General features: G+C 38.7%; 2 protein-coding genes across 2 annotated transcripts in view; one reads left to right on the top strand and one right to left on the bottom strand.

Moving 5' to 3' along the window:
* ak4 (adenylate kinase 4) overlaps positions 1-25520 on the top strand; it is a 439278-nt gene that overhangs the window by 108123 nt on the left and 305635 nt on the right. The gene's annotated exons all lie outside the window — the stretch shown is intronic.
* Positions 10598-25183, bottom strand: lurap1 (leucine rich adaptor protein 1). The gene is made up of 3 exons (XM_062424840.1): positions 24968-25183; positions 10850-11503; positions 10598-10813 (listed from the first exon to the last, which is right to left on the bottom strand). The coding sequence occupies exons 1-3, from the start codon at positions 25181-25183 to the stop codon at positions 10598-10600; spliced, it is 1086 nt and encodes a 361-aa protein (XP_062280824.1).

Below are 25520 nucleotides of genomic sequence, written 5' to 3'. Positions count from 1 at the left end.
GGCATAAATTACCTAAAAGGATAAGAACATTAAAACAGTCTTCATTGTGGTCATTGATATAAAGATTTGAACCGAAACATTTGAATTAAAAAAAAATATATATATATATTATTATTTTATTAGCGGGCTAAACTGAGTTGCCCAATATGATATGTAGTCTTGCCTTTGCATGAACTCATATAAGGTGAGATTTCTGTGCCCATCTTTGGTTATTTTGTCACCTCTGTTATCAGTACCAAGGCTCTCTAGAAGCCATGTAACAACCATGCACTCTCACTTCAGTCCTCATCTAGAATTTCTGTCTCTTTTACCCCTATTGCATCACACCATAGATGTAGTCACATCAGATAACTTTCCTAATGCCTGCTCATGTCACAGACCAAGTAGAAGCTGAAATCTGGAACGCTTGGATCGATGTTGAGAAAATCCACATTAAATACAATTTCATCTGCTTCAATAAAGTTCAACTTAGTGAGCTCATGTGCTCCCGTTTTGTAGCCAAGCTTCTTTATCCACTAAAGACTGAACCATGAAATTAAAACCACAGTTGAATGTGACTCAGAGCAGAAGAGTATAACATCTTGTATAGCTGGCAGGAGGTATGTTGTTGCAGTTTGAGTTTTGTGAAGTTCTGTCAATATTTTAAGATAAATCAGTAATGCTTCTTAGCTTCGCTTATGAATTTTTTGTGACTTTTCTTGTCCCTGCTGTGGTGATGTCAGTTGAAAAGATGACATTTGAGGGTACAGAGATCCTGATCTGTGGTTTCCTCTCACACCGCACAGTCTGAGTGGAGGAAGGTCTGTGGTGTTTTTCTTTCGATATTTGGAAAACTACTATTCAAACAACTATTTTGAATGGTTGCTTTCATGACATTGAGGGGTACTTGAGGAGATTAGTGGTACGGTGTGGCTGCAGTTAGTGGCTCATTATAACCATTATCTTTAACCTGATTGAATGGCTGACAGAAATAAGGGGGCAATCAGCAGATATGTTTTCACTGGATTTGTGTCGGCATTGAAAGCCCACACGTGGGTGATAAGTGAATGTTTTGTGTACATCATGAGCTCATATGGGTCTTACTGTATTGATTATCCAGCTGAAGCTGAAGATCTTATCAATTGGCCTATTGTTGATATACTTTTTTTTTTAAATTTTTTTTTAGATATATGATAAGATCATAAGAGTGTGAATAACCATATTTCCCAAAATGTCACACTATTCCATCAATTTGTTTTACTCCCTCAGTGCACTATGTCTCTCCTGGGTCCTCCACCTTGTCTTGTAAGCAGGAAACGCTCCTCCCTCCTACTGTTTCACTTAGCTTTTACAGCCTCCCCACATTGTTTGCATGCACTCCACACACTGGCCATCTACTGTGGAAAAAACATGCTCAAGTGGAAATAAAAATACCCTGTCAGGACCCTGAGTAGAACACAGGTTGAATGAGCCGATTAACTGCAAATTAGAAATGTGCTGCTCTCCAGTCTGCTTAGCATCAGCGGGTTGGATGGCTTCTCGTGGTTGTTGGTTGTAAAATGAAACTCTTTGCTGACACAAGCGTCAACACCAGCCACAAACTCTTAGCCTGCTTCAATTAGTGAAGCTATGCATTACAAGACAAAACCACTGTCTCCTGAACAGTGAAAATCAATGGCTGACACTGATACCAGCACTAAAACACAGCAGTGCATCATCTCAACAGAGCTGTGCTTTGTCAGCCCAGTTGGGTTTTTGTAGAAGTTGAATGAGGCATTGTTTGGAGTATATTACTTAAAGGAATGTACAAATACTCAACCATGTATTTATATATTTTTACATTCTTTTTAACATTATCTGCTTTTAAGTAGTCAATGTCAAATATTTAATCCAAAGGGCAAGTGCTTGTTTGCCATTTATTATTAAAACATTCCTTATTCAATCTCCCAACTCACTGTGTTCAATATGATGGTTTAGTTATGGATTTATCATTGGAGACTGCTGAAAGACAAATTTAATTAAAGGCTTACATGAGTTATTAATTAAAGGAATTTATTTGTTTTTTGGGTGTACAGTACTACTTTTATGGGGCAATAAACTGAAGAAAGCACATAACAGTTTGTCTGACTTATTTTCTAAACTGCCCTCCCTCTAAGTTGCCAATGCCCAACACCTTGCTCAGATAGAAAATGTGCAATCTTAGACTTCTAGCCATTGGAGTCACTCCAATGGAGGTCACTCAGAGTTTTGAATCTGCCTACTTAGTTTTGTTGTACTTGTTCGAGCCTTCCTAAAGACACTTCCATAAGACATTGTAACCAGTGTAACCACTTTTTTATGTCACTCAACATTATCTGCTTTTAAGCAGTAAATGTCAAATATTTCATCCAAAGGGCAAGTGTTTGTTTGCCATTTATTATTTAAACATTCCTTATTGCTGCCTTGAATGTCATTCAGTCTCCCAACTCACTGTGTTTTAATATGATGGTCTAGTTATGGATTTATCATTAGAGACTGCTAAAATGGAATAGACAATAGTCTTGTATTTTCAGTCCATGATCATATTGCAATCTGGGCAAACAAATTGAAATAAAGGCTTACATGAGTTATTAATTAAAATAATTTAATTGTTTTTGGGTGAACTGTACTACTTTTATGGGGCAATAAACTGAAGAAAGCACATAGCAGTTCCAGATGGAGCCTAGACACTGGTGGTGGTGAAGATCAAAGGAAGATTTTATTTATGTGTGAGACTGGACCTGGAGCTGAATCACACTCTGATGAACATTGGTGTAAAAGGGGTGGAAGTGGGGGTGTCAACTGAAGTGACAGCTGACAACAACAACATAACTGCTGCACTAAGGACGCGCCGAAATCTGATTGTTAGCTAAATCTGATTGTTAGCTAAATCTAATCGATATTAAAATTCAGCTGTAAGTGAATAAAACAAAAAGCATGGCTACTCTTTCTGATTAAGTGACTAATTCACATCTGAACCACAACAGCTGGGTGTCCTGGCTCTCACCCACCCAGAGGGCATCCTCACACCCGTCAAATTCCTACCAACACCTCCTTCTCACCCACACAGCAAGCCGTCATCACCTCAATCTGTTCCCTCAACCCGCTTATGTTCAGATCTGAAGTACTGATCCATTACATCACATCTGCACCATCCTCTCCTCCTTTATAATCCCCTAACCCTCCTCCCACTCATCCCAGTGTGGGTATGCCTGTCCAGCAGACAGACAAAGGGCTCCAGAGGTTGTTGTTAGATTACACACAGCTGATATGTCGTCTCCAGTGTGGATAAACCCTAATACTGCCGAGCTGTAACCATAAGGGTGGGGGAGATGAATAACACCGGATTTAAACATGTGCGCACACATATACACACATGAGATGATGTCAGCTGATTTTGGAAGCCGCTAAACCATATTGACTAGTTATCATGTCAAATGGTCCCTGGGTCTTAAGTTGATCCCGAAGTATGACTGCATATGATGGATAACTAACAGACATGTTTCGGATAATAATTATTTGCCTGATAATTTGTACATTTTCGATTATATTTAACTTTGGTCAAATTACAAAACTAATATTGAACAAACCAAATCTAAACTTCACTTGAAAATTTTATTTTGTCGTGTATATACAGAGTGAAAAGTCAGACAAAAGGTTTGCATTCCGTTCTGATTTAATTTAATCAACAGTGCAATCTCAGACTTGTAGCCAGGTCTCTCAGAGTTTTGATTGAATCTGCTTACTTAGTTTTGTTGTATTTGTTAGAGCCTTCCTTAAGACTGTTCCACAAATACTACATATCCATAAGGCATTGTAACCAGTGTTTTAGTGTTAAGGTGTCCACCACTTAACAGTATGATCTTTCTGGCTAAAGTCAAGCGATATGTTGTATGTTCTGTCTCTAATGAAAGCTTCTGAGTCATTATTGAGGGAAATGTGAGAGGAAATGTTTGTCAGTTGCTGGCCACCTTCACACAGAATGCCTAAAATTCAATTGGATGACCTGGGAGTCAAGTAAGCCCTATGACATTTTCATATTATATATACTATAGGCTATATTGTTGAAGTGAAGAAGTACAAATAAACCCAAAGCTTGCAAATATTATATCTCAAGCAACAGTGGGAAATATACAAATTCTGTCTGAATTTGTATACACTAATTACTCAGTTTTCTTCCATATAGTTTAATCAGCAGTGATGCCCCGTCTGTATACTACAGTGTCTTCTTTAAAGTTGTTTTGGTAAATGCCATTGAGTGCTTTGAGTGCTAATGGATGTGTATTGATAAACCCCTGTGGGCAGGATGAGGCCAAGTATTGATTATGAATCTTTATGAGGTCCACTGGAAGCATGCATAGTAGTTTGTATTAAGAGGGTCAGGAGAGGAAAAACAGCTGCTGTTCAGGAGAAAGCGGGGAGGTTTTTGGTTTTGAATTTCTTATTTGCTTTCTCTCGTGGGAAATATTTGATACAGTTCCCAAGTTTCTTTAAACTCAGGATGTTTTCAGGAGCAATATGTGATCACATCCTCTAGTTTGATCGCGGGAAAAAAGACAAAAGCAAAACATTTAAAATATCTTTAATCATTGGATAAGCTCGTATAATTTACATAGTTTGCATGATATAATTCTCCACATTAATTACGTAATCAGTTATTTGTTGAACATTTCCACTTTACAAAGAAAAATAACACTTTTTCTCTGGACACATTGCATAACAAAATCATAAAAATGCATTGTACCATGGAAATAAAAAACTCAATCAATTCACTCAAGCAAGTTATCGATTGGACTGATCCAGTGAACTGCAGTCGGTCTCTGAGGCTTTTATCTTTCAATCCACTGAGTTTTGTGTTGCCTAAGTTGAGTTTTGGACCCAGTTCAGAGCCCAGTGTACACTCAGTGGGGTTTGTTTCAATACACTTCCATTTCTTTGAGCAGTTTGGGACGAGAACAAAACACACACACACACACACACACACACACACACACACACACACACACACACACACACACACACACACACACACACACACACACACACAGGGATAAAGTATAAATAAGGAAAGGATAATAAGGAAACGCTGGTCTTAATGGCTGTCTTTGTGGAGCTGTCAGGTACCTAGAGACCCATATCAGTCCTGGGATAAACTGTGCTTGTGTGTGTGTTTGTGTGTATGGGAGGAAGGAAGAAAACAGCAGGACACCGGGAGTGGAGGCTTCCTTTCAGCTGCATGCTGCGTGCTACGCCGCTCAGCTCACTGTTTATCCGTCTATTCTGCCTCCCGGGAGACACAACCAGTCTGTCTCAAAAGCTTCTCAAAACTGGTCAGAACTGAAGCCACCAGCAGGCAAAAGCCTCTTGACAGCATTTCAGGTGGTTAATAGAGACGGTGGCTGAGCTGTGTACTAATGCTCAACAGACCAGTGAGGAATGTGAAAAGAGGAAGGAAAATCACCAATGACTACATGTACAGGGATTTGCTGTGCTGCAATCGAGATGCCTGAAATGCTGAGTTCTTAGTGACATGCAAGACTATTCAAATCTGTATTTTCTTACATTAAAAATGTACAACATTTAAAGTCCACATTAGCTCTTTGTAAAGTAAAAAGGAATCAATGTATTTCCTAATGTAATAAAATTGACATTTTAAAAGAAGCTTTCAGCAGGTGTCGTGGCGTGTTCTTTTAAACTTCTTGTTGTGAATCCTCGAGAGACAGAGATCTCAATTTATACAGCTTTTTGAACTCAGGACCTGAACAAGAAAGAAGTACCTGAAAATGCATACATGTAGTCACGATTTATCACAAATTACTTGCACAAGATTTAACATCAAATGTAATTCTTAATATTCTGACTTCGAATGTATGCAGACAAGTTAAATTGCATCAGTTAGTTACCAGTCATTAACCAATGAGTACTGCTATACTGCTACTACCACTGTGTTAAACATTGTTTTATGTAGTCACTAGAGCTGAAGCCTGCTCGTCTCATTGTCATGGCAACTGTGTGGATATCCACTCGTCTATGTAATCATGCTGTTTGTCTTGTGCCCAGAATAGCCAGGGGCGCCTTCTGGCACCTGAAGCCAAGTCAAACACATCAGGCTCTGGGGATCTGATAAATCCTGGACATCACAAAAGGATACAGAACAGAAGGATTTAAGGGAGCGAGCCTGCCAGGTAATGTTTACCTCCATAACTTTTAAAAGTCTAAACTCAACTTCTGGAAAATGAAAAGCGACATTTCATTTAGCTTTGACTGAAAGGTGTTTTCCACATTCTTCCACCCTAAGTCATGCCCAAAGCAACTATTATCGCTCTTTCAAAAACAATCAGGCCATAAGCGATTTCTCCTGGCACCTAGACGGGCAGCAGTCATTAAATCTCTGCCAATGAGCAGTTTAAAACAATGTTCATATTCCAAATTTAAACTGGATGTGCCCTGTGAAAACACATTACAGCATCGTGGGCTACAGTCTATCATCAGAAAGACACACTATAGCTTGATGTAATGTGTTTTACAGGTTTGTTCCCTGCACTGAAATGTAGTTTTTTTCCATATGGCTTAGCCAATTTGGAAAGAAAACCACAAACTAGGGGAGCAGACAGTCTCTTTGGCATGCAATATTGCTTCACAGCCAACACATATGTTAAAAAAGGGAAGGAGGTTTTAAGTGACTTCATGTTTATACTGTGGCTGGATGATATACCATAGATTAAATACTTATCCAGAGATAGATGGATGCTTTTCTTGTTGTACTCAAAGAGTTTTGTAAGGGATAGAAAAAGACAGGGGCTGATTTTTTAACTGCTCCACCTTGTTCAAGAGTTCAAAGTCTAGTTTAAGCACAGTTTTCTTCCCCTGTTTCCAGGACTAGCCTGCAGTTGCTGTTCCTGTGGTGCTGGCTTTATGGTGCTGTCTCCAGCGAGAGGGCATTGTGTGTGCATGATGTGAGTGTTGGCACAGACTGCATATTTCCATCAAACCAGTGTGGTGGTGGAAAGTAGCATGAAAAGAACACAGGAGGAGGAGGAAAGAGGAAACACTTCAGTGGCTCAAACAAATAGAGATGCTGAGTTTAACATCTTTACTGTCGCAGCCTATAAGGATTACATTTCTTTAAAGTGAAACCTTGCAGAAATTGGATTAATCTCAGGATGGACTGGCTATACACGACTCTAACTTCAATGCTTTATTAATGCATTAATGCAAGCAGCGGCAGTTAACACATCTGGATGCAGAGGAGCTATATCTGAAAAATTAGGTGTTACAGTGGCAAAAGTAGGTGTTATGACATGACTAAATAAAACATTAAGCACAGGTCTTTGAGGATATGTAAGGCTGGATTTCAAAACTTCAACTTTTTTATTGGTACTGACTGAAATGTGTCTATATCAAGTACCAAAACTGAACATTGAATGCCTGCTAAGTTTCATGCCCCTCTTTACTTATTCTTTGATTCAACAGTTTTTGATTTAAGTCATAATTGTACCCATTTTGGACTATCTTATGTATGCAAAGCTCTTGTCTGGCTGCTATTGTGTTTTGACAACATTTAACATTAATTTTTACATTTTTACTAGTCAGTAGTATAGTGAGTCGAAGTTCCATTGACTTCTCTTATCAAAATTAGAGTCATGTATAGCCATGTGTCTTTCTGGAATAAATGGAATATGCTCCCAGGATTTGTTATCCCTATTCTAAAAAAAAATACAGCCACTACAAAACGTGGTATTAGAAGCTGAAATCTTTTTGATTTAAGCTGAACAAAGATTAAGCTTCCAGCAATGTAACTATATCATAATAACTTTCATCTACATCCATAATATTCTACCTTCATTTTCCCAACTTTTTTGCTGTTATCTCTGCTGTCTGAAATGCTAAGCTGTTTGTCCCATCTTTCTGGTTTTACTGACATATTGAAGGGGTGACATTTAATCCACAGTGTTCTAAATTGAATGGGCAATGGCATTCATTAAAGGTGGATAGCAAGAGAAATATTTGATTCAGGTAAGGTTATGTACCAAGGCTGGATTTCTCACAAATTTGCATAATTACGAATGTCAATATGATGTTGAATGAGGTTATCGTTTCTGGAGCAGAACAGTTTCCATAAAAGGGGCAGAAGTCAAGTGAAACATATTTATAATTGAAGTCCAGCAATGATTGAAGAGCTGTGCGCCAGTGCATTATGATACCACACAAGGGAATAAACTAAATGACAGCTAAATAAAGGTCATATATGGGAGAGAAGGTAAGTCAAACCTTTTACAAGGAGCTGTTTTTAAACACTGCAGCATAAACAATATGAATTGATTATGTGATATGTTCCTCTCTGTTTATCATGTGTTGCTCTACCCCTGTAGCAGTAACATGACTAATTGCAGGATGGTAGGAGGTGTAGTAACACTGTGACGAATGAGCTGAAAACACTTGAAAACCTTTGGGACTCATCTATTCTCGTCCGAATCTGACGGGCCAGCTGTGGTCAGGCAGGCGGTCAGTATCTGTCTCTCACTTATACACGCGCACACAACAAGCACACAACAAACACACACACAGACACACACACATCCTCTCCCTGTCAGTAGTCTTAGAAACTCCTGAAAAACCAACAATATTGTTCGATTTTGTTTGCTGAGAAGAGGCTGCTTATATAAGCCAGCAGAAAGGCTTCAAAGAGTATTGCTTTTCTCGCCTGATTGTATTACGTCTTCCATTTCTCACGGTGCAACCAATAAAGCTCTCAGCACAGACCATGCAATATCCACCCAGCCAACAAAACACATTTACCACTCGACACCCACATGGCGAGGGCACACAGACTGTTGTTCTAGCCATTTGTACACGTAAGCGGAGGCCAGGAGGAGGCATAAATAAAATCAGTCAAAAAACTTGGATTATCATAACAACAGTGCAGTCATTTTAGGAGGGAAGGTACAGGCATATGTAGTTAAGGTTTACACCAATCAGGCACAACATTTGCTTCTAAAAAGAAATGAACACACGTTATCGTAACTCTTAAAAGAAGAAAATATTCAGCCATGTTAAAGATTTGCAAACAACCAGTCACGACTAATACCTGATGCACAGAGTAGCTGTATTGTGATTCAGTGAATACACAGTATTGCAGATGGTTGGCTAAGCACTGAGGGTATTCACAAAGACACAAACGCACACAGTAGGTACATTATTTTTCAATTAGGCTTTTTACTAACCTCAGTGCTTCTGTCTTCTATGTTGATATCTTCAATTTTTTGAACAGGCAACTACGAGTTTGGGGACAAACACAGATTTGATCATAATACTAAGGTGTTTAAAACTTTTTTGTAAATACATTATCAAGTAATGCCTAGAACCATTGTAACTCTTCAGTCATAATGTCCAAGAATAAAATATATATTTTCTATTTTATATGTCACTATATATATAGGGACTCAAATTTATTTTGTGATTCAAATATGAGGTTGATATGGGAAAACTTTGGTCTTCTACTGGCTTAAATGCATAACAATAGGCTTTGTCAGTGCTGTCAATAGTGGAGTTAAAGGTTCTGATGATTGTAGAGGACTCACAAAACTTTCAGTAGGATGTATAAAGTAATTAAAGGGGACATATCATGCTTTTGACTCTGCTATTTTTATACTGCTATGATGTTGGATGTTTTTTGGTCAAAGGTCCAAAACTTGAGGTGAATGTATGTAGAAATGCTCCCTGCTAGTCAAAAGCCCAGGCTTCAACCTGCTCTGAACACCTCTACTCCCTCTACTTCCTTTACTTTGGGCTTGAAGATGTACAAATATATTTGAGAAGTTTCAATTTTGAATGAAGAACTAGAAAAAGAAGTGAAATCCTGCTACTATATTTTGTTTCTTGGTTGGTTTACGTAACCTCCAGAACCACTGGAAGTCAGGGAAACACACAGAAGCTGGCCCAGTATGTGCATGTTCATGATATGTCCCCTTTAAGGAGATCCCAGAGCAATACTATTTATGAAGGCCAGAAATCCTGTGCTCCTAGGTTTTAATAATGAGTGCAAGTTGAAAAAATGTACTTTATGGGAATAGTTTTTCTGCATAAACAGTAGATGGTCAACTCATAATTTAAATCTTCAAATTTATATATTTTGTTAAGCAATCTGAAATCATGTTTCAGCTCTCTGGCAGATAATCTGTGCTTTATTTGTATGGGTAATTATAGAAAAAGAAAAGAAAAGAAAAAAAAAAGGAAAAATCAGGGAATGCCAAGAAAGACCCTGAGAAAAACTATGACACAGGATTTTAAAATTGATTTTCCTAAGTTTGTGTGAGGCAGCCCTGTTTGGCTAAATATGGTCAAAATCCTGTAATGTGCATCCACCTTAATACTGACATCAATGTTGTATAGAAAGTTAGTCCAGTCGCAGGAGGGAACAACTTAACAAAATGTTTGTCTTGTTTGTATCTTTGTCTTTCAAAGCCAGTGTCTTTCAACGAGGAAAGCATCACTATGTGCATCTCACAACAGCAGTTCATTCTACCTTCAGCAATCTGGTCTTTGATATTATAGAGGGAGCGGTCAATAGTGGCTTTAGCCCTCTCTGTTATTATCCCTCTTACAAAAACGTCACATCTTCTTGTGACTGCACCCACCGCCAGTGCGCGTCGTACTCCATATGCATTTTGCCATTCATTTTGCAACTATCCAAGTCAATCTTTCCGTTTTTGTAAGGTTTGAGTTTGGGGCTCTGGCTCGTCCCCAGTTTCTCGCTGAGACGGGGGCGGGTTGGGCTGCCTGTTTGCGTAGTTGGTTTCTCCAGGATGCCATTAGCCTTAATGGATTGTGTCTGAGCATTGTTCTTAGAAACTGGGCTTCCCTTACCTGTTTCTGCAGCCTTGGCCCAGACTGCAGCGTCTTGCTTGGAGCCCTCAGACTTGCCTTTAGGAGAGCTGCCAGGAACTGCTGGTTTCCCTGTTCCAGTCCCTGCAATCCCAGTCCCAATAACAGCACTGATAACCACAGTCCCAGGTCCAGTTTTCACTTCTATCCCATTTCCAGCCACAGCTCCATTCTCATTTACCCCACCCCGAATTCCAACTCCACTTCCAACCCCACCGCCAATAGCCGTAGACTTCACTCCAGTCATAGCCGCAGTGACCATGGCCCCGGGGCCTCCCGCAGTCCGGCCCCCTGCAGCAGCCTGTGAGACCAGTGGTGTGGTGGAGCAGATGACTGACTCTGAGCTGGAAGGGCAGTACTCATCCATGTCATCTGCCAGGGTGTCCAGGTAGCTGCCGATGGAAATGTTGTCCAGCTTGTCGTTGGGGTCCTGCAGGCTGCTCCAGGAGCCTCTCCAGGAGGTGTCGGGGCCCTCACCCAGGCTGTACTGGCTGCTGGTCAGGCTGCTGCAGCGGCTCGTCAGCGTGCTGCGTTCCTCCAGCAGCCATTTCACTGCCTCGATGCCCTCATGGACCGCCAACAACTGCTGTAGGATCTTTACATCCACAGAGCGCAAGTGGGCCTGCACAGACATAAAAAGGATAGACAGGAGACTGTGAAGTTGTTTGTTGGCTCTTATTATTATTTTGTATTTGTATTTTGTATTTAATCATGTTTTGTTAGTTTGCGGTCTTCAATAGGAAAGAAACAGTTACACGTAAGAGGCAGACAATTTCTGAACCCGAGGACCCACCAGGACACTGCAGATATTTATTTCAAGCATTCAACCTTGGCTCCGCTAACAAGTGTAAACTTCACTTTAAAGCTATTAAACCATTGAAGATGACCATAATAGAAAGCAACATATAAGAGGTTGAGAGTGCAGAGCTAAAACTGGGGAAATGAATAAGGTGGAGTTAGATGAAAAAAGCTTAAAGATGGATAGAAACTAAAACTAAGAAGTTTTAAGAAAGTATACTTTAAGTTGCAAATCAAGCTGTTTAAAAGTTTTAATGATGAAATCCAACCAAAACTAAAACTGCAGGAGAAGCTGTTGAGAAATAGAGATGTAACACAGTGGAAAGTTTGACACATTTTAAAAATGAAAAAACATTACATTCCACCAGAAAAGCTTTAAACTGAAGTATAAATTCCCAGTAAATGGAGCAAACTTCTCAAACATTTATTTATTCATGATGTCATCTGGTAGAAGTAAATGAAGTGATGATCAATCTGAAATAACAGCCAATGCTGCCTCTAATGTCATATGTGTGAGGGGGAGGTTGAAAAAAAAAGCTTAATGGCGAGTAAAACGAAAAAGACGGCTGAAGTCATGGAAAATTCCTCCCCAGAATACATTACCAGAGGTCTGTGGTGAAGTGCAGGGCCAAGAGGTGATATATGGCACCGACATTCAAAGCTGGGCCTGATGATATCCACACCTCGGCACAGATAACCAGTTTCTCTCTCAGCTAAAACCTTTGGTCTCTCTCAGTATTTCAGTTTGCTCTACATAATGATTTTATTTTTTTCCTTTTCACTGTCTATCACTGCTTTAACATACTGTCAGTGTCTCTTTCTCATCTCAACATTTTTGTGTATGTTGTGTCAGTGATTGTGGCCTCTGTCAGAGAGGTTTCATGCACAGTTACCCTTAAACAATGTAGGCTATTTTCTACATCTTGTATTGTTTAGTCACATTTATGATTACATAGTAAAATATATTGAAAAAGAACAGTCATTTTTAGCACTTAGGAAGGAAATATCCAGATCCCTTTTCAGATCCCCATTCTATTATATACCATATATATATTATTAGGTTAAAAATTATTTTGAGCTAATGTGTAAGGGAACTTTTTTACTGTTATAGCTGGTCTAATTAGAACCATTTTAGACTATTGGGTATTTAACCAAAATTGGAAGTAATCGGAATAACATATAAAAGTAGCTGGCAGGGTTGTGCAGTGGTAAAATGGAGAAACAAATAAGGGGGAGGTTTAGGGAAAAAAGCTTACAGATGGATGCAAAAGACAGAAGTCAGTAAAATAAAGTTTAGGAAAGCAGACTGTAAAAGTGTAGTGTTAGTGTATGTGTTGTACTATAGTATATTGTTAATGCTGTTGCATTAATGTGCAGGAATCATTTTAGGGTTATAGTTAGTCAAGGTGGAGCTCATTTAAACTGTAGTTAAACCAAAATAAATGCATCATAATATCATCATATTTTTTCTATGTAAAATCTTACTTTTTAAATGAACTTGTAACTGACACAATGTTTTAAAAAAAAAAAAAGTAGATCAATATTTGCCTTTTAAACAAAGTAGACTAGAAGTATCAAGTCCCATGAATTGGAAGTACACAAATAAAGTACAAGTACCTGACATTTGTAGTTACACCACTGTGTTTTCATAAATTAGCACACACATTGTCTTAATATCATATGAAATATAAATGAAGGTGGCCACAGCAATCTGAATCACTGCAAGACAAAACACACAAACACTGCATGTTCATATACAAACTATAAACTGTGTATTTTACAGTTTATATTATTCTTATAGATTGTGTACAGGTCATTTTACAACGAAACATATAAAAATGGTCAAAACTGCTCATGTAACATTTTTACTGATGACAAATACAAGTGAGGGGCCCTTAAGGCACTAAGACCTTTACCCTTTGACCTCTTTTCCTATATGAGGTCCTTATGACCTTCCAGGTCATGTCAATAAGACAGTGGAGGGGAATGCATTGATTGTTCGAACCTGCCAAGCTACTTATCTGCTGGTTCTGCATAATGTTAGTTGTGCCTCGAGCTGAGTGATGTTTCACTGTGGTTTTAGTCTATAAAGCTCTGTCATTATCCATCAGCATGTACTGTTACTGTTAAAACCTCCCTGCCAATAGACTCTACCATCTACAAGAAAAACATGGAGAGATGTACAGTATGTAAAAAAAATGCCTCTCATACATCTTCTGAATGCATAAGTGGTGTCTGACCTTTATATAACTGAGTCACCATTCAGAACAGCTAACACTGCTGGCTGCAGGGTGAAACTACTTTGGCACATTTAGTCTGCTCCAATTCAATGTCTCTCCTTTATCTTAAGCATCCGGCCCACTGTGGTTAAAAAAGCCACACAGTAGATGATGACTTAGATCAGTGGTTCCAAACCTGGGTGTCAAAAGCCCCTCAAGTGGTCCCATGATGAATCTGAGAAATCACATGATGATTAAAGGAAAAAGACAAAAAATATTTTACTATCTTCTCTTATAAATATTAGTTACTTTCACCTTTTGTGCTTTTACAATATGTGTGCAATATTTAGTTGAACTCTTCACAGCTCATGTCCACATACAGGCTTTAAAAAAACATCAAAAGAGCTTAATTTTAACAAGTAAAAAAGGTTGGCAACCACTAATTTAAATAATACTGCATCCTCATGTTGAATAAGGTTGATTTCTTATTATCGACAGCCAATTATAATATAATTTACTTTTTTGAATTTTCATCACAGCAAGTGGCAGCTATGGGCCTTCATGATTAGCTCAAACAACATTTGAATGCCTTGGACCATTTTAATGTGTTCACAGTATGAGAACTGTGTGAACTTAAATGTTTGCAGGCTTACAGTACACAAACCCAAGCCATAAAAACGACATGCCTTACCCCAACCCTTAACCCAAACTCAAACCTAACCCTAAACACAATCCTAATTTTAACCAGAAACCAAATCTTAATCCTAAAATATGTTTGGTTAAATTTGTGGGGGGATCAGCATTTGCCCGCTAGATGGGAGATGAGTCATTACAATGTGACTATGTGTAAACAGATGTTTGTCCCCAAAACAATACAAGTACACAGCGACGTAAAGCTACAAAGCAGAAAAGACAACTGTAGTAGGAGATGAGACAGAATATTATTTTACAGTAGAGCCTGCTTACAGGAAAGTAAAGGTGTGTGCTTTGTGGTCAATGTTGTGCAGACAGAGCTCTACCAACATGTGATGAAAGATAAATAAATGAAGAGAGTGAGGAAAAAAGGGAGGCATGAAAGAGAATATAAATATACACATCTATCCTCTCTATATGAAATAAACATAATATGCACGCAGGGAGGAGTGCCATACAAAAAGCAGAAGACTGACAACCACAGCTTTGTGTCTTTGTGCATTAGTGTGTGTATGGCTATAAACATCCTGGCAACATGGGGCACAGACATGAGAGGTGGGGTTCAGGTTTGAGGTTTGAGGCTGGCAGAGACTGAGTGCCTAATGAGGGTGGCAGTAAAACTAGCTCCATGCCTGTCAGCGCTGAGGTGGCACAATGCTAACGAAGCTGTGCGCTCCACTCATCTGCTGCTGATGTAGGCCTGTCTGAGAGGATAGATCCTGTAAATTCATTGCCCCTTTCACACCTCAGTGTTTTATTTATTATTTAGTGGAAAAGGTTGCATTTTAACACAAATTAGGAAAAAAAACACTTCTGATGGTTTGTAAGGCAGTTTATTACTAATATCTGAAATACACTGATATTTATTTAGAGTTTTAGGGTTATATTAAAAATGCTGTCAAATACTGTGAACATTTATGTGAAAGAAAATCATAATTTGGCGCGTTTTCCCCAAATATATACCTACAGCAAGGCATAGCAAGAGCTGAATTATCATCATGCAGTTTCCATGAAGTAGAGAGTAAAAATTAATGTAGAACCAGTTTCTTTTATCATCTAAAATGCATGACTACTGTTACTTGTGGTCCCAGCAATGCTTTTAATATGTTATCCATCCAGAGATCAACGCTGTGAGATACATAGACAACATCTGATTGTGTTTCTGAGTAATAAAAAATATTTTCTTTTTTTTAAACTTACATGCCCATCTCTGTGCCAACAATGGAAAACCTTCCAGTTTGCATGTATGCCAATAGTCTCCTGCACTGTGTGATATGCTGCTGTTCCTTGAGGAAATTCCTTCATCCATGTCATTTTCATTATTTACAGATTGATTAAAGTCTTTAATTATAAAATAAAGTCAGACATGCTCATTATGGACAGGACCCTGACAAATGAAAAAGGTCAAATGGGGGCCAAATGATTTTATGTGACAGTAGTTTGGGTGATGGATGTCCAGGACTGTGCAGCCTTGAGGACTGAAACATCATTAATCATCTTTTCTCATTTTTGTTGCCATCGGTATACAGCCAAACAGATTTCAGTTTTCCTATTCAGGCAAAAGGCCAAGCACCTCCTGGCTGATCCACAGGATTCTGGAAAGCTCATTTTACTGCCTTTTGATCCACCACATTCAGGCATGTGTGTGCACTGCGAGCAATATTCAGCTAAACAGTAATTCTTGATTTAAAATAAGTGAATCTAATAAACTACATGTATTAATAAAAGGGGATTTGTTTGCTTATTTCACTTCTGTATAACTTTAATTAATGTATTTAAATTCTTTGACCATTGGCTAGTCAAAACAAATGAGTTGAAGATTCTTTTGGATCTGCTGACATGTATTTGGGTTTATTTTTGACATTTTGTGGAGTAAACAATCAACTAATTAAATGGAAACATTAAAACAAATGGTTGAACCAAGACTGAAAATAAATAGTTTCAGCCCTCACAGGTAATGACATGTTTTCTTCATTCTTTTTAACAGCAGAAAGAAACCAGTCGAGGCCTTGAATGTGGCCAAGAACTCACAAACACATTAAAATTGTTGGAAAGTTTACTGTTATGAAATTTTTTTGGGACTTAGATTTTCTCTCAGATTGTAGTTTTCCTTGGACACTTCCTTAGACATTTTTGTCTGTCAAAATTTGGATTTCATAGCAGAGGAAGTTGTGGTTTGAGTGCTTTGGATCACAGTTTGGAATGTTTGCTTACATGAGTACATGAGAAGCACAAACTGGGGCCTACAGCTATTGCTACATTAAAAATCCAATACATTTCAGGCAAAAGGTCTTTTTTTTTGTCATTGTTTACTCTTTAGAACAACATTAGCATTTATTTGGGGTCGTGTTTCGGAATGTCTGGTGAAGGTAAGTCCAATATACACTGTCTTTTTGGCTCTGTTTTGGTCCTCACCAACTCTTGAGGCTAAATGCTTCACTTTGTTCACCAGCTAGTGTCTGTCTGCTGTTTGGTGCTTGGTAAAGTAACACTCTGTGAGCAGTGAAATGTAACCAAAACAGTAAAGTTGCAGGCTGGTAAATCAAAACAATGAGCTGAACCAAACTGTATAGCAGAACTGCAGAAATTGGTAATGACCTTCTCACAGTTTGTCACTATGAGAGACCTCTTTCCATATTACCATGTCATTTGATCCATTGTTATCATAACATTTTTTGATTAGAGCCCCTCTAAAACAGGTCCCATCTGTCAGGTGGAAATAAACTATACTGTACGACTTTGCCCTTTTTCCATCACTTCCACAACACTGTCACCTTTACTGTAGTTTGATTATAAAAGTTACAAGTTAAAGTTTTTTCTCCTGATATTTCTCTTCAACATACACATCCTCACATATCGTAAAATTGGTAGTACAAAAACAAACACCATATCTCAAAGTATTATGGTTTCTCTCAATAATACAAAATACAAAAAAAAATAATATCTTGATTCTGATCAGATCATTTTCTCTTTTGTAGGAATCTTTGGTGTAAGTATGCAGTTTCAATCATGCATTGACACACTGAGTGTAAACACAGATATTCAGACTTGATTGTGATAACATAAGCATAGTCTGTGATCTGTGACGCAGACTCTCCCACGTGGCGAAAACAGCTTCCCAATGTCACACAGCTACCTAACACACTGCTGAATCACTGCCAGCAGAGACAGCACAAGCACACATCAGTGCTCACATTCACCAGCAAAATAAACACCCGTCTCTATTGGCGCAGTCTCTCTCTCTCTCTCTCTCTCTCATGGTGTCACTGTCTGTCGTTTCACCTTCCCAATCTAAATCAGGCAGACATACAACGCCCTTGCAGTCAACATGAGGCAGCAGAAGGTCAGCCTTGTCTCTCCATAAACCTCCAACTGCTCCATCTGTCTGCATTCACCACTGAATATGGCATTAAATATGCATTCATCCTTAATTTTCTACATCTTATTTTCTCTTTAGTGTTTCTGTATTTGACTGATCTTTGCAATGTATTGTTACAGCTATTTTTCTTCTGTCTGCCTTCCCTCTTCCCTCGCGCTTTTATTCTGTTTATCCTTTTCAGAGCCAGAAAAAACATGTCTTACACTGACATTTGGAGATTTCTATAGCACAGTATAAGTCAAACAGAATGAAGATAATGTTTCGAGAAATTACAATATGGCCTGCAAAGAAATTCTACCACATTTCAACCCTGATTTGACCCGAAAATATGCAAATAGAGGCTTTCAATTTGACGCACTAATTTTCACAGATTTATAATGTTGGTCATTTCAACATCTACTCAAAATGCCTCTGTGTAGCAGCTGTAAGAAGATGCATAGAGCCCAAATCTCATCCGCAGATATTAGATAGAAAAGAGAATAGTGTCAAAACATAAGACACATAAGATGACTCATTCTAATACAAGACAAAAATGGGATGTTAGATTGTTACTGTAAGAATAAAACATGATGTGCAATGGAGGACACGTGACAGTGCCTTTCAGATTCAGTGGTAGGTTTTATGCATCCAAATGATACAGTGTGATGGAGGAATAAAGGAGCTCAGGTCATTTTAGCAACAAAAAGTCTGATAGCCTGTGACCAGAGAGAGAAGACTGTGATTAAATAGGCTAGATTTTGATTCCCTACAGCTCTGCTCTGTGCTGCAAACTGCCTTTGCACTGACATGCATCCGCCCAGAGGTGAAGACAAGAGATAGAAAGTGACAGTGAAAAGCTACAGAGATAGACAAGCAGACATGGAGAAAAAGAGAATGACCTCGGGGAAAAACAGCATTCACCTTGTATATGTCTTTTGATAACTGAAATACAGTTGCTGATCATGAGTAAAATTCAGCTAGTATAAACATTGCCTTCAGTGTATGTATCTGTGTGTGTGTGTGTGTGTGTGTGTGTGTGTGTGTGTGTGTGTGTGTGTGTCTGTCTGGTCGACTGCTAGTCTTCTGTGGTTAGAAAGGAGGGTCTCTTTATCCAGTAAATCTGTTTAGATCAGAGGAGAGCATGTCTTCTATTAGACAGCTGGAGATGCCTGTGAAAGACAGAAGCTTTAAAACTGTCGTGCAGAAATGAAAAGCAACACTAAAATCATTAATAACAACATTTATCTGCCTTCAGCTCGCTGTGCTGTAAACTGTTCTCTACAATGTCGAGACATAACCGAGTAAGAAAGTGTGTGTATGTATAAAATCTGTATATTAGCAGATAGCCTGCAGCCAGACATCAGCCAGATGAGATCAACATCAAAAGCTTTTCTGGTAATGAAGTCCACTTTCTATACATGTGTCAGTCATCTCTTCCATCCTGTTATCCAAATTACTGCAAAAAAAAAGAAGAAAAAAAAGATGAAAGGATGTTAAAGGGTTGGCTGTGGCTCAAGGAGGTAGAGCAGGTCATCCACTAATCATTGGATTGGTGGTTTGATTCCTGGCTCCTCTACGTCCACATATTAAAGTGTCCTTGGGCAAAATACTGAACCCCAAATTGTCCCCGATGGCTGCACCAGCACCCTGCATGGCAGCTTGCTATTTTCAACATTAAAGAGAAGCCTATGGATAAGGTAATTAGTCAATGAAGAGAAAATCAATCGACAACACTTTGGTAACCAATTTAATCATTTAAGTCGTTTATCAACCAAACACCAAAAATATTCTGTATCCAGTGTCTCAAATGTGAAAAATGTATGTTTTCCCACTGTTTCATATCATTGTATGAATTTAATATCTTTAGATTTTGGACAAAATGAGCTATTTTGACAACAACACATTTGGAAGTTGGGTATTTTTCATAGTTTCTCAAAATTTTATGGACTAAGCAATAAATATGTCAACCAAGAACACAACTAATTAAGAAGATTAAGGAGCTTAAGAAGATAATATGCTTGGTAAATAAGGTAATAAGTCTGGTAAGCAGTGAGAAATTTGTTTTTGTTTTGCTGTGCCATTATGAACGTGACCATCATCATTTTATCTTATTTTAAGATGGAAATGCAAAGGCAAATGCACACATTAAATATTTGTACCTCATTACATTGCATTATATTCATTTGGCTTTTGTCCACACTGACTTGCATTCAACAAAATAGGCACAAATGCTAGATGTCATCAAAACTTGGAAATTGAATCCTCCCAAATAAAAAAAACTAAAAGCAAGCGAGTGCTACAAGTGCTTAAGGTGTCAAAAATGATTTTTATTTGTCAAAAATAATGTAGGATGTTGATGTTTTAGCAGATACAACAATCCTCGGTTTGACTCCCATTTTGTAATTCAGTTGAACTTGTCTGACAAGTCAATTTACATATAAGTTAAAGGCAGTTTGTTTGTTCCAGTCAAACATACATTACAGTGTAAGAATTGCTGGAAATACAGCATAACCTGTTTGTTTTCTCCTGACAGTTGACAAGGAGCAGAGCAACATTTAATTACTGGTGGTGACACACACACACACACACCCACACAAACACACATGCTGCAGCCCACCATGACTATTCTGTGCGTTTACAGTACAGTAACAGATGAATGAGGAACACCAGGGGCACACACAAATACACATGCAAAGTGAGAAAAAAGAAGCAGATGTTAGCCTAATGCTAAAGATCCTATTTGTGTGGATGTCCATGTGTCTCTGTGTGTCTTTTAAACTTATCTCCAAAACAGAAAGTGTTCAGTGTGATAAAAAAAAGTCAGGAAAAAAACATATCCAGGGGTAATTTGAGATTAAGTACACGAATATGTGCAAATGTGAGCTTTTCCATTAAGCTTCACTCTGCAGGCACTCTGTCTCGACATGCATTACTGCACATCTTACTTAGCAGATTTTTTCAGTTCAATTCAATTTTATTCATAATTCAATCACAACAAAAGATATCTCGGGGCACCTTTCACATAGAGCAGGTCTACACCATGCTCTGTAATTCACAGAGACCAAACATTCCCCTATGAGCAAAAATTTGATGACAGTGGCAAGGAAAAAGTCCACTTGGGAAGCAACCTCAAGCAGACCCGGGCTTTAGGTGAATGGCAATCTGCCTTGACCAGCTGGGTTGAGAGAGAAGACAAGATTTCTGATGAAAGTGCAATCTTTCAGAACTTCTGCACTCCCAACACCACACCATTCCCACACATGAATGAAACAAGCGCACACACACACACACACACACACACACACACACACACACACACACACACACACACACACACACACACACACACACACACACACACACAGGAGCTGCCCGCCTCTATACTGGAAGTTTCACTCCCCTCCAGTTAGGAAGTGGCTCTTTATCACTATCACTATGCTCTCGATCCTCCCTCCTTTGCAGTAGGCCTGATTAATGGGTATGTTTGCAAATCAGTCTCCTCCTTTGCTCTTGACAGATTTATAGAAGCTCTCTGGATGCTTTGGGAATCTAAACTGGGCGCTTTGGTCAACTATTCACTTGGGAACTGGCTGACATCAGTGTCTGGAGGTTACAACAGTTTATTTCTCCATGACTTTCAAATTTTGACAGTATTTTTGTATTGTTCCCTATTAAATGAATAGGCTGAAAGAAAGGTTGGAGAATAAATCGGCCTTGTGAATCTTATTTTTCTTTATATTTATACGGTTATTTTAACTATTGATTCCTCTGTTGATCACTTTGTCTATAAAATAATGATGTGGAAAAATGTCTATCTTAGTGTTCTGGAGTCTAAGGTCATATCTCCTGTTTTGTCCAAAAAACAGTTAGAAAACCCCCAAAGTTATACTTAATAATCAGAAAAATTTACATATGAGAAAACCAGAGGCTGGCGTTTTTGCTTAACAAATTACTCAAAAATGCAGCATTGCATTAGTTCAGGCAGAGCACTGAAGTTGCACTTGTTTCAGCTGATTGTACTCAGCCGTTTCCAATATTCTTTACAATCACTGACTCATCCACAGCTGTGCGGCTGGTAACATGCAGTCTCATTCATGCAGGTGTACACCACCGATTCAGCCCGTCCTCAAAAGAAAACAACAGTATAGATAGAAAATTCATCCAACAACCTGTGGTTACGTTTGTGTGACAAATGCCATTTGGCAGCTATTAATTATGATCAGATTATGTCAATATAAGGTGACAAATTTCCTTAGTCAGAGGTGGTGGGTTGGCTGGATAAATAGATGGCAAAAGGTGAACTTAACTGCAAGAGACTGCTGTTTGCTTCCCATTTTCAACCCTGAGTTGGGACAGTTTTTAAAAAACCATAACTACAAATTTCATGGCATTTACTGTTGCCATGATGACAAGGGTTGCCTATCTTTCAGGAAGTGGTAACTTTAACCCAGTGATCATTTTAACCCAAACCATGATCTTTTCCTAACCCTAACCAAGTGGTTTCTGGGCCTAAACCTAACCAGACCTTAACCACAACGCTGTCAAACCATGAAAAATGATTTTTTTAACAGTGATTTGTAATGGTTATAGAAAACACCCAGAGAGGCAGCATATTAGAAAATGCTCCTATGGGTCGCTGTGGAGTGCATGGAACAATTGACCTATGTGGTCATTTAATTATGAGGATGTGTTGACTGATTACACTCTTGCCAATGCAATGTGCAGCTGCAGCTCGCTCCACCACCTCAACTTCTTCCTTATGTGGTATTTCACATTTTAACTAAGATGTAATGTTCATGTATGTTCGGGGGGATTAGCTCTCTAAGCAGGATCCTCATCACTGCTCCAACAGTGAGTCAGTGTCTCTGGCTGAACAATTGATCAATAATCAAAACTGCTGCCATTTAATTTACTGACAACCCCTTAATTAATTAATCTCTCTAATGCTGACACAACTGGTAATGTATTGCTGTTGTGCAACAATGTATTACTATGCTGCATACTATAAAAGTGGTAGTGGTATTTATGTGAGCATGCTTGGTATATACTAGACTCAATACAAAGATTTTAACGTCAAATAATTTGAAATAGACTCAACTAAATTACACATACATGCATAATCAAAATGCAAGATATATGATAAGTTTTAAGTGGGCCAAATTGTATTCTAAAGTCAACATTCCTGAAACTATTGCTGATAATGTTTTTTTCAGTAAGAAGAGACTCCTCTGACTTCTGGTTCTAAAGTGCATTTTCACTGCCAGCATCCTGTGGTTCTACAAATCCTGGAGTGAAATAAGTTTCTATTTTCAACCATGTGACCAAACTGATAATGTGTTGTGGATGTTTAAATGTAACCAATGTGTTTTGGAGCAACTCTCTCTGAAGATAGCTTGCTGTGTTTGGGAGGCTGGTGGTGGGAGTGCATTTACTCTGTGTCACAACCACAGGCTGGGTGCACGGCTGCATCTGCCAAAGGAATGTATGACATACATGATCACAGAAGGGGGAAAAAAACAACTTTAGAGTGATACATTATTGCTGTTTGTGGAGGGGTGGGGGGCATGTAAATAAAAGAAACAGAAAAATGTGTGTTCAATGACACAAATCAACCACCGCTCAGCAGGAAACAATCTGCTTCATTGTGTATGGAAAAACAAGGAACATAAGATATGTTTGATGATAAACATAAAAGCCAAAGCTGGTACTGGTACAACTTGGTTTGGTGTGAACAATACCATATGTATTGTGAAACTATGGAAAAAGACTGCATGACACCCACGGTTAAACCTCACAGGTCTGTAAAAGCATTAAATCTATCATAAATTATAAATATCATTAATAAGAAACTATGGAAAGAATAAAAGGATTCTATGGATTTCACATGGTCAGAAAACACCATACAGTTACAGTTTGGTCACACTGTGAGTCCTATTGATGCTTAACTGGTACTTAGTGTTAGTGCCGATATGCTGACAAATGTTAGTACATTTTAAAATTACACAACAATAAAACAACATTAAGAAGAAATATATATGACCATTTTCAATAACTGCTTATCGTTGCAGGGTCATGGGGGGCTGCAGCCTAACCCAGCTCTCTAAAATTAATCAGCATATCATAATATCCAAGCAACATGTGATAAATAAGTAAAAAGCATGGGTAAATGGGGTTTCTGTTATACTTATAACTGGTAGAGGCCAACAGGCAACTTAAATTTGTGAAGCACTGAAGTGTACAGTCCATGGCAATGTCAAAGGAAATAAAGTTTGCAGAGAGATTTTAAAATCTTGGCATTGGCTTCCAAAATGAAGCTTTTATGGACAAGTTACAAGAAAGCTGACATTTAGAAGGGAGTTGTAAAGTAGACTCTTGAGTGCACAGAAGGGACCTGAGAAGAAAAACGGCTGGAGGATGTCACTTTGAGATAAAACATGACCATCTCTGCTGATGTTCAGCAGTTCCTTCAGACACCTTGCACTTTAGATGTTGGAGTGAATTTGATAGCTATTGTAAAATGCATACTGGACTTTTAGAGCTATCAACACTTAAAGAAAATTGAAGAGACCTATCTGTATTTGTGAATAACCATAAAGGAGGAACATAAAAAAGGAAGAAAAAACAGACACCTTGTTATTTTTCATTAATTACGGTAATATAGCCTATGCTTTCAGGAGTTGTGTAACTGTACCTGCCTTCAACCATGTATGCCTGTGTTATGATAAACTGATCTGCTGATAAATGTTTGTATTCACAACAACACTGTCCAGGGAAGAACCTTTCTGTGCGATATACTGGTGATGTCAGTGAATGCCACATCTTGGAAAACAGAGTCTGCCAAACGTCCAACAGTGTTTGCCATCACCCACGCGCGTACACACACACATACACACACACGTACGCACGCACGCACACACACACACACACACACACACACACACACACACACACACACACACACACACACACACACACACACACACACACACACACACACAGTCGAGTACAACTCTCTTACCATCTCCATCTTCAATTTCTTGATCTTTTCATCCAAACTCTTCTTCCCCGTATCCTTACTGGTGTCGTGCGCGGTGGCCAGCTTGGCATCTCCCCGGATAGAGGACGCCTCCTCCCGCATCCACCTGAGCAAACCCTCGGGGGTCTTCCGGCCGAGTTTCACCTCTATGTCTTTCAGATCTGGAATGTTCTCGCTGGCAGCAGTGCCCTCATCCATCGTCGTGGTCATGCGTAAAACCGAAGAGATCCTCTGAACAAAGATTACGTCCTTTTCTTTTCTTGGAAATTGTTGCCTGTGAAGCTGCGAGAGTCACTTCCTATAGGATTGTATGGCATCATATGCGACTCCAGCGGAGACGGACTGCGCCAGGAGAGAAAAACAATTTGACAGCATCAACACAACGAGCGTGTGAATAATTATTCCAGCAAAGCAATGCAGAGAAAAAAATCTTAATGACTATTTTAGCTCTATTATCATCTCGATGAAGCTGATATATCTCAACTAACTCATGATCATCAAGTGTAAACTGGGGGAAAAATCTTCTAATTTGCAG

Source organism: Scomber scombrus, chromosome 8 (genome assembly GCF_963691925.1).
Source record: "Scomber scombrus chromosome 8, fScoSco1.1, whole genome shotgun sequence".
Classification (NCBI taxonomy): domain Eukaryota; kingdom Metazoa; phylum Chordata; class Actinopteri; order Scombriformes; family Scombridae; genus Scomber; species Scomber scombrus.
This window is presented reverse-complemented; position numbering and strand designations above follow the sequence as displayed.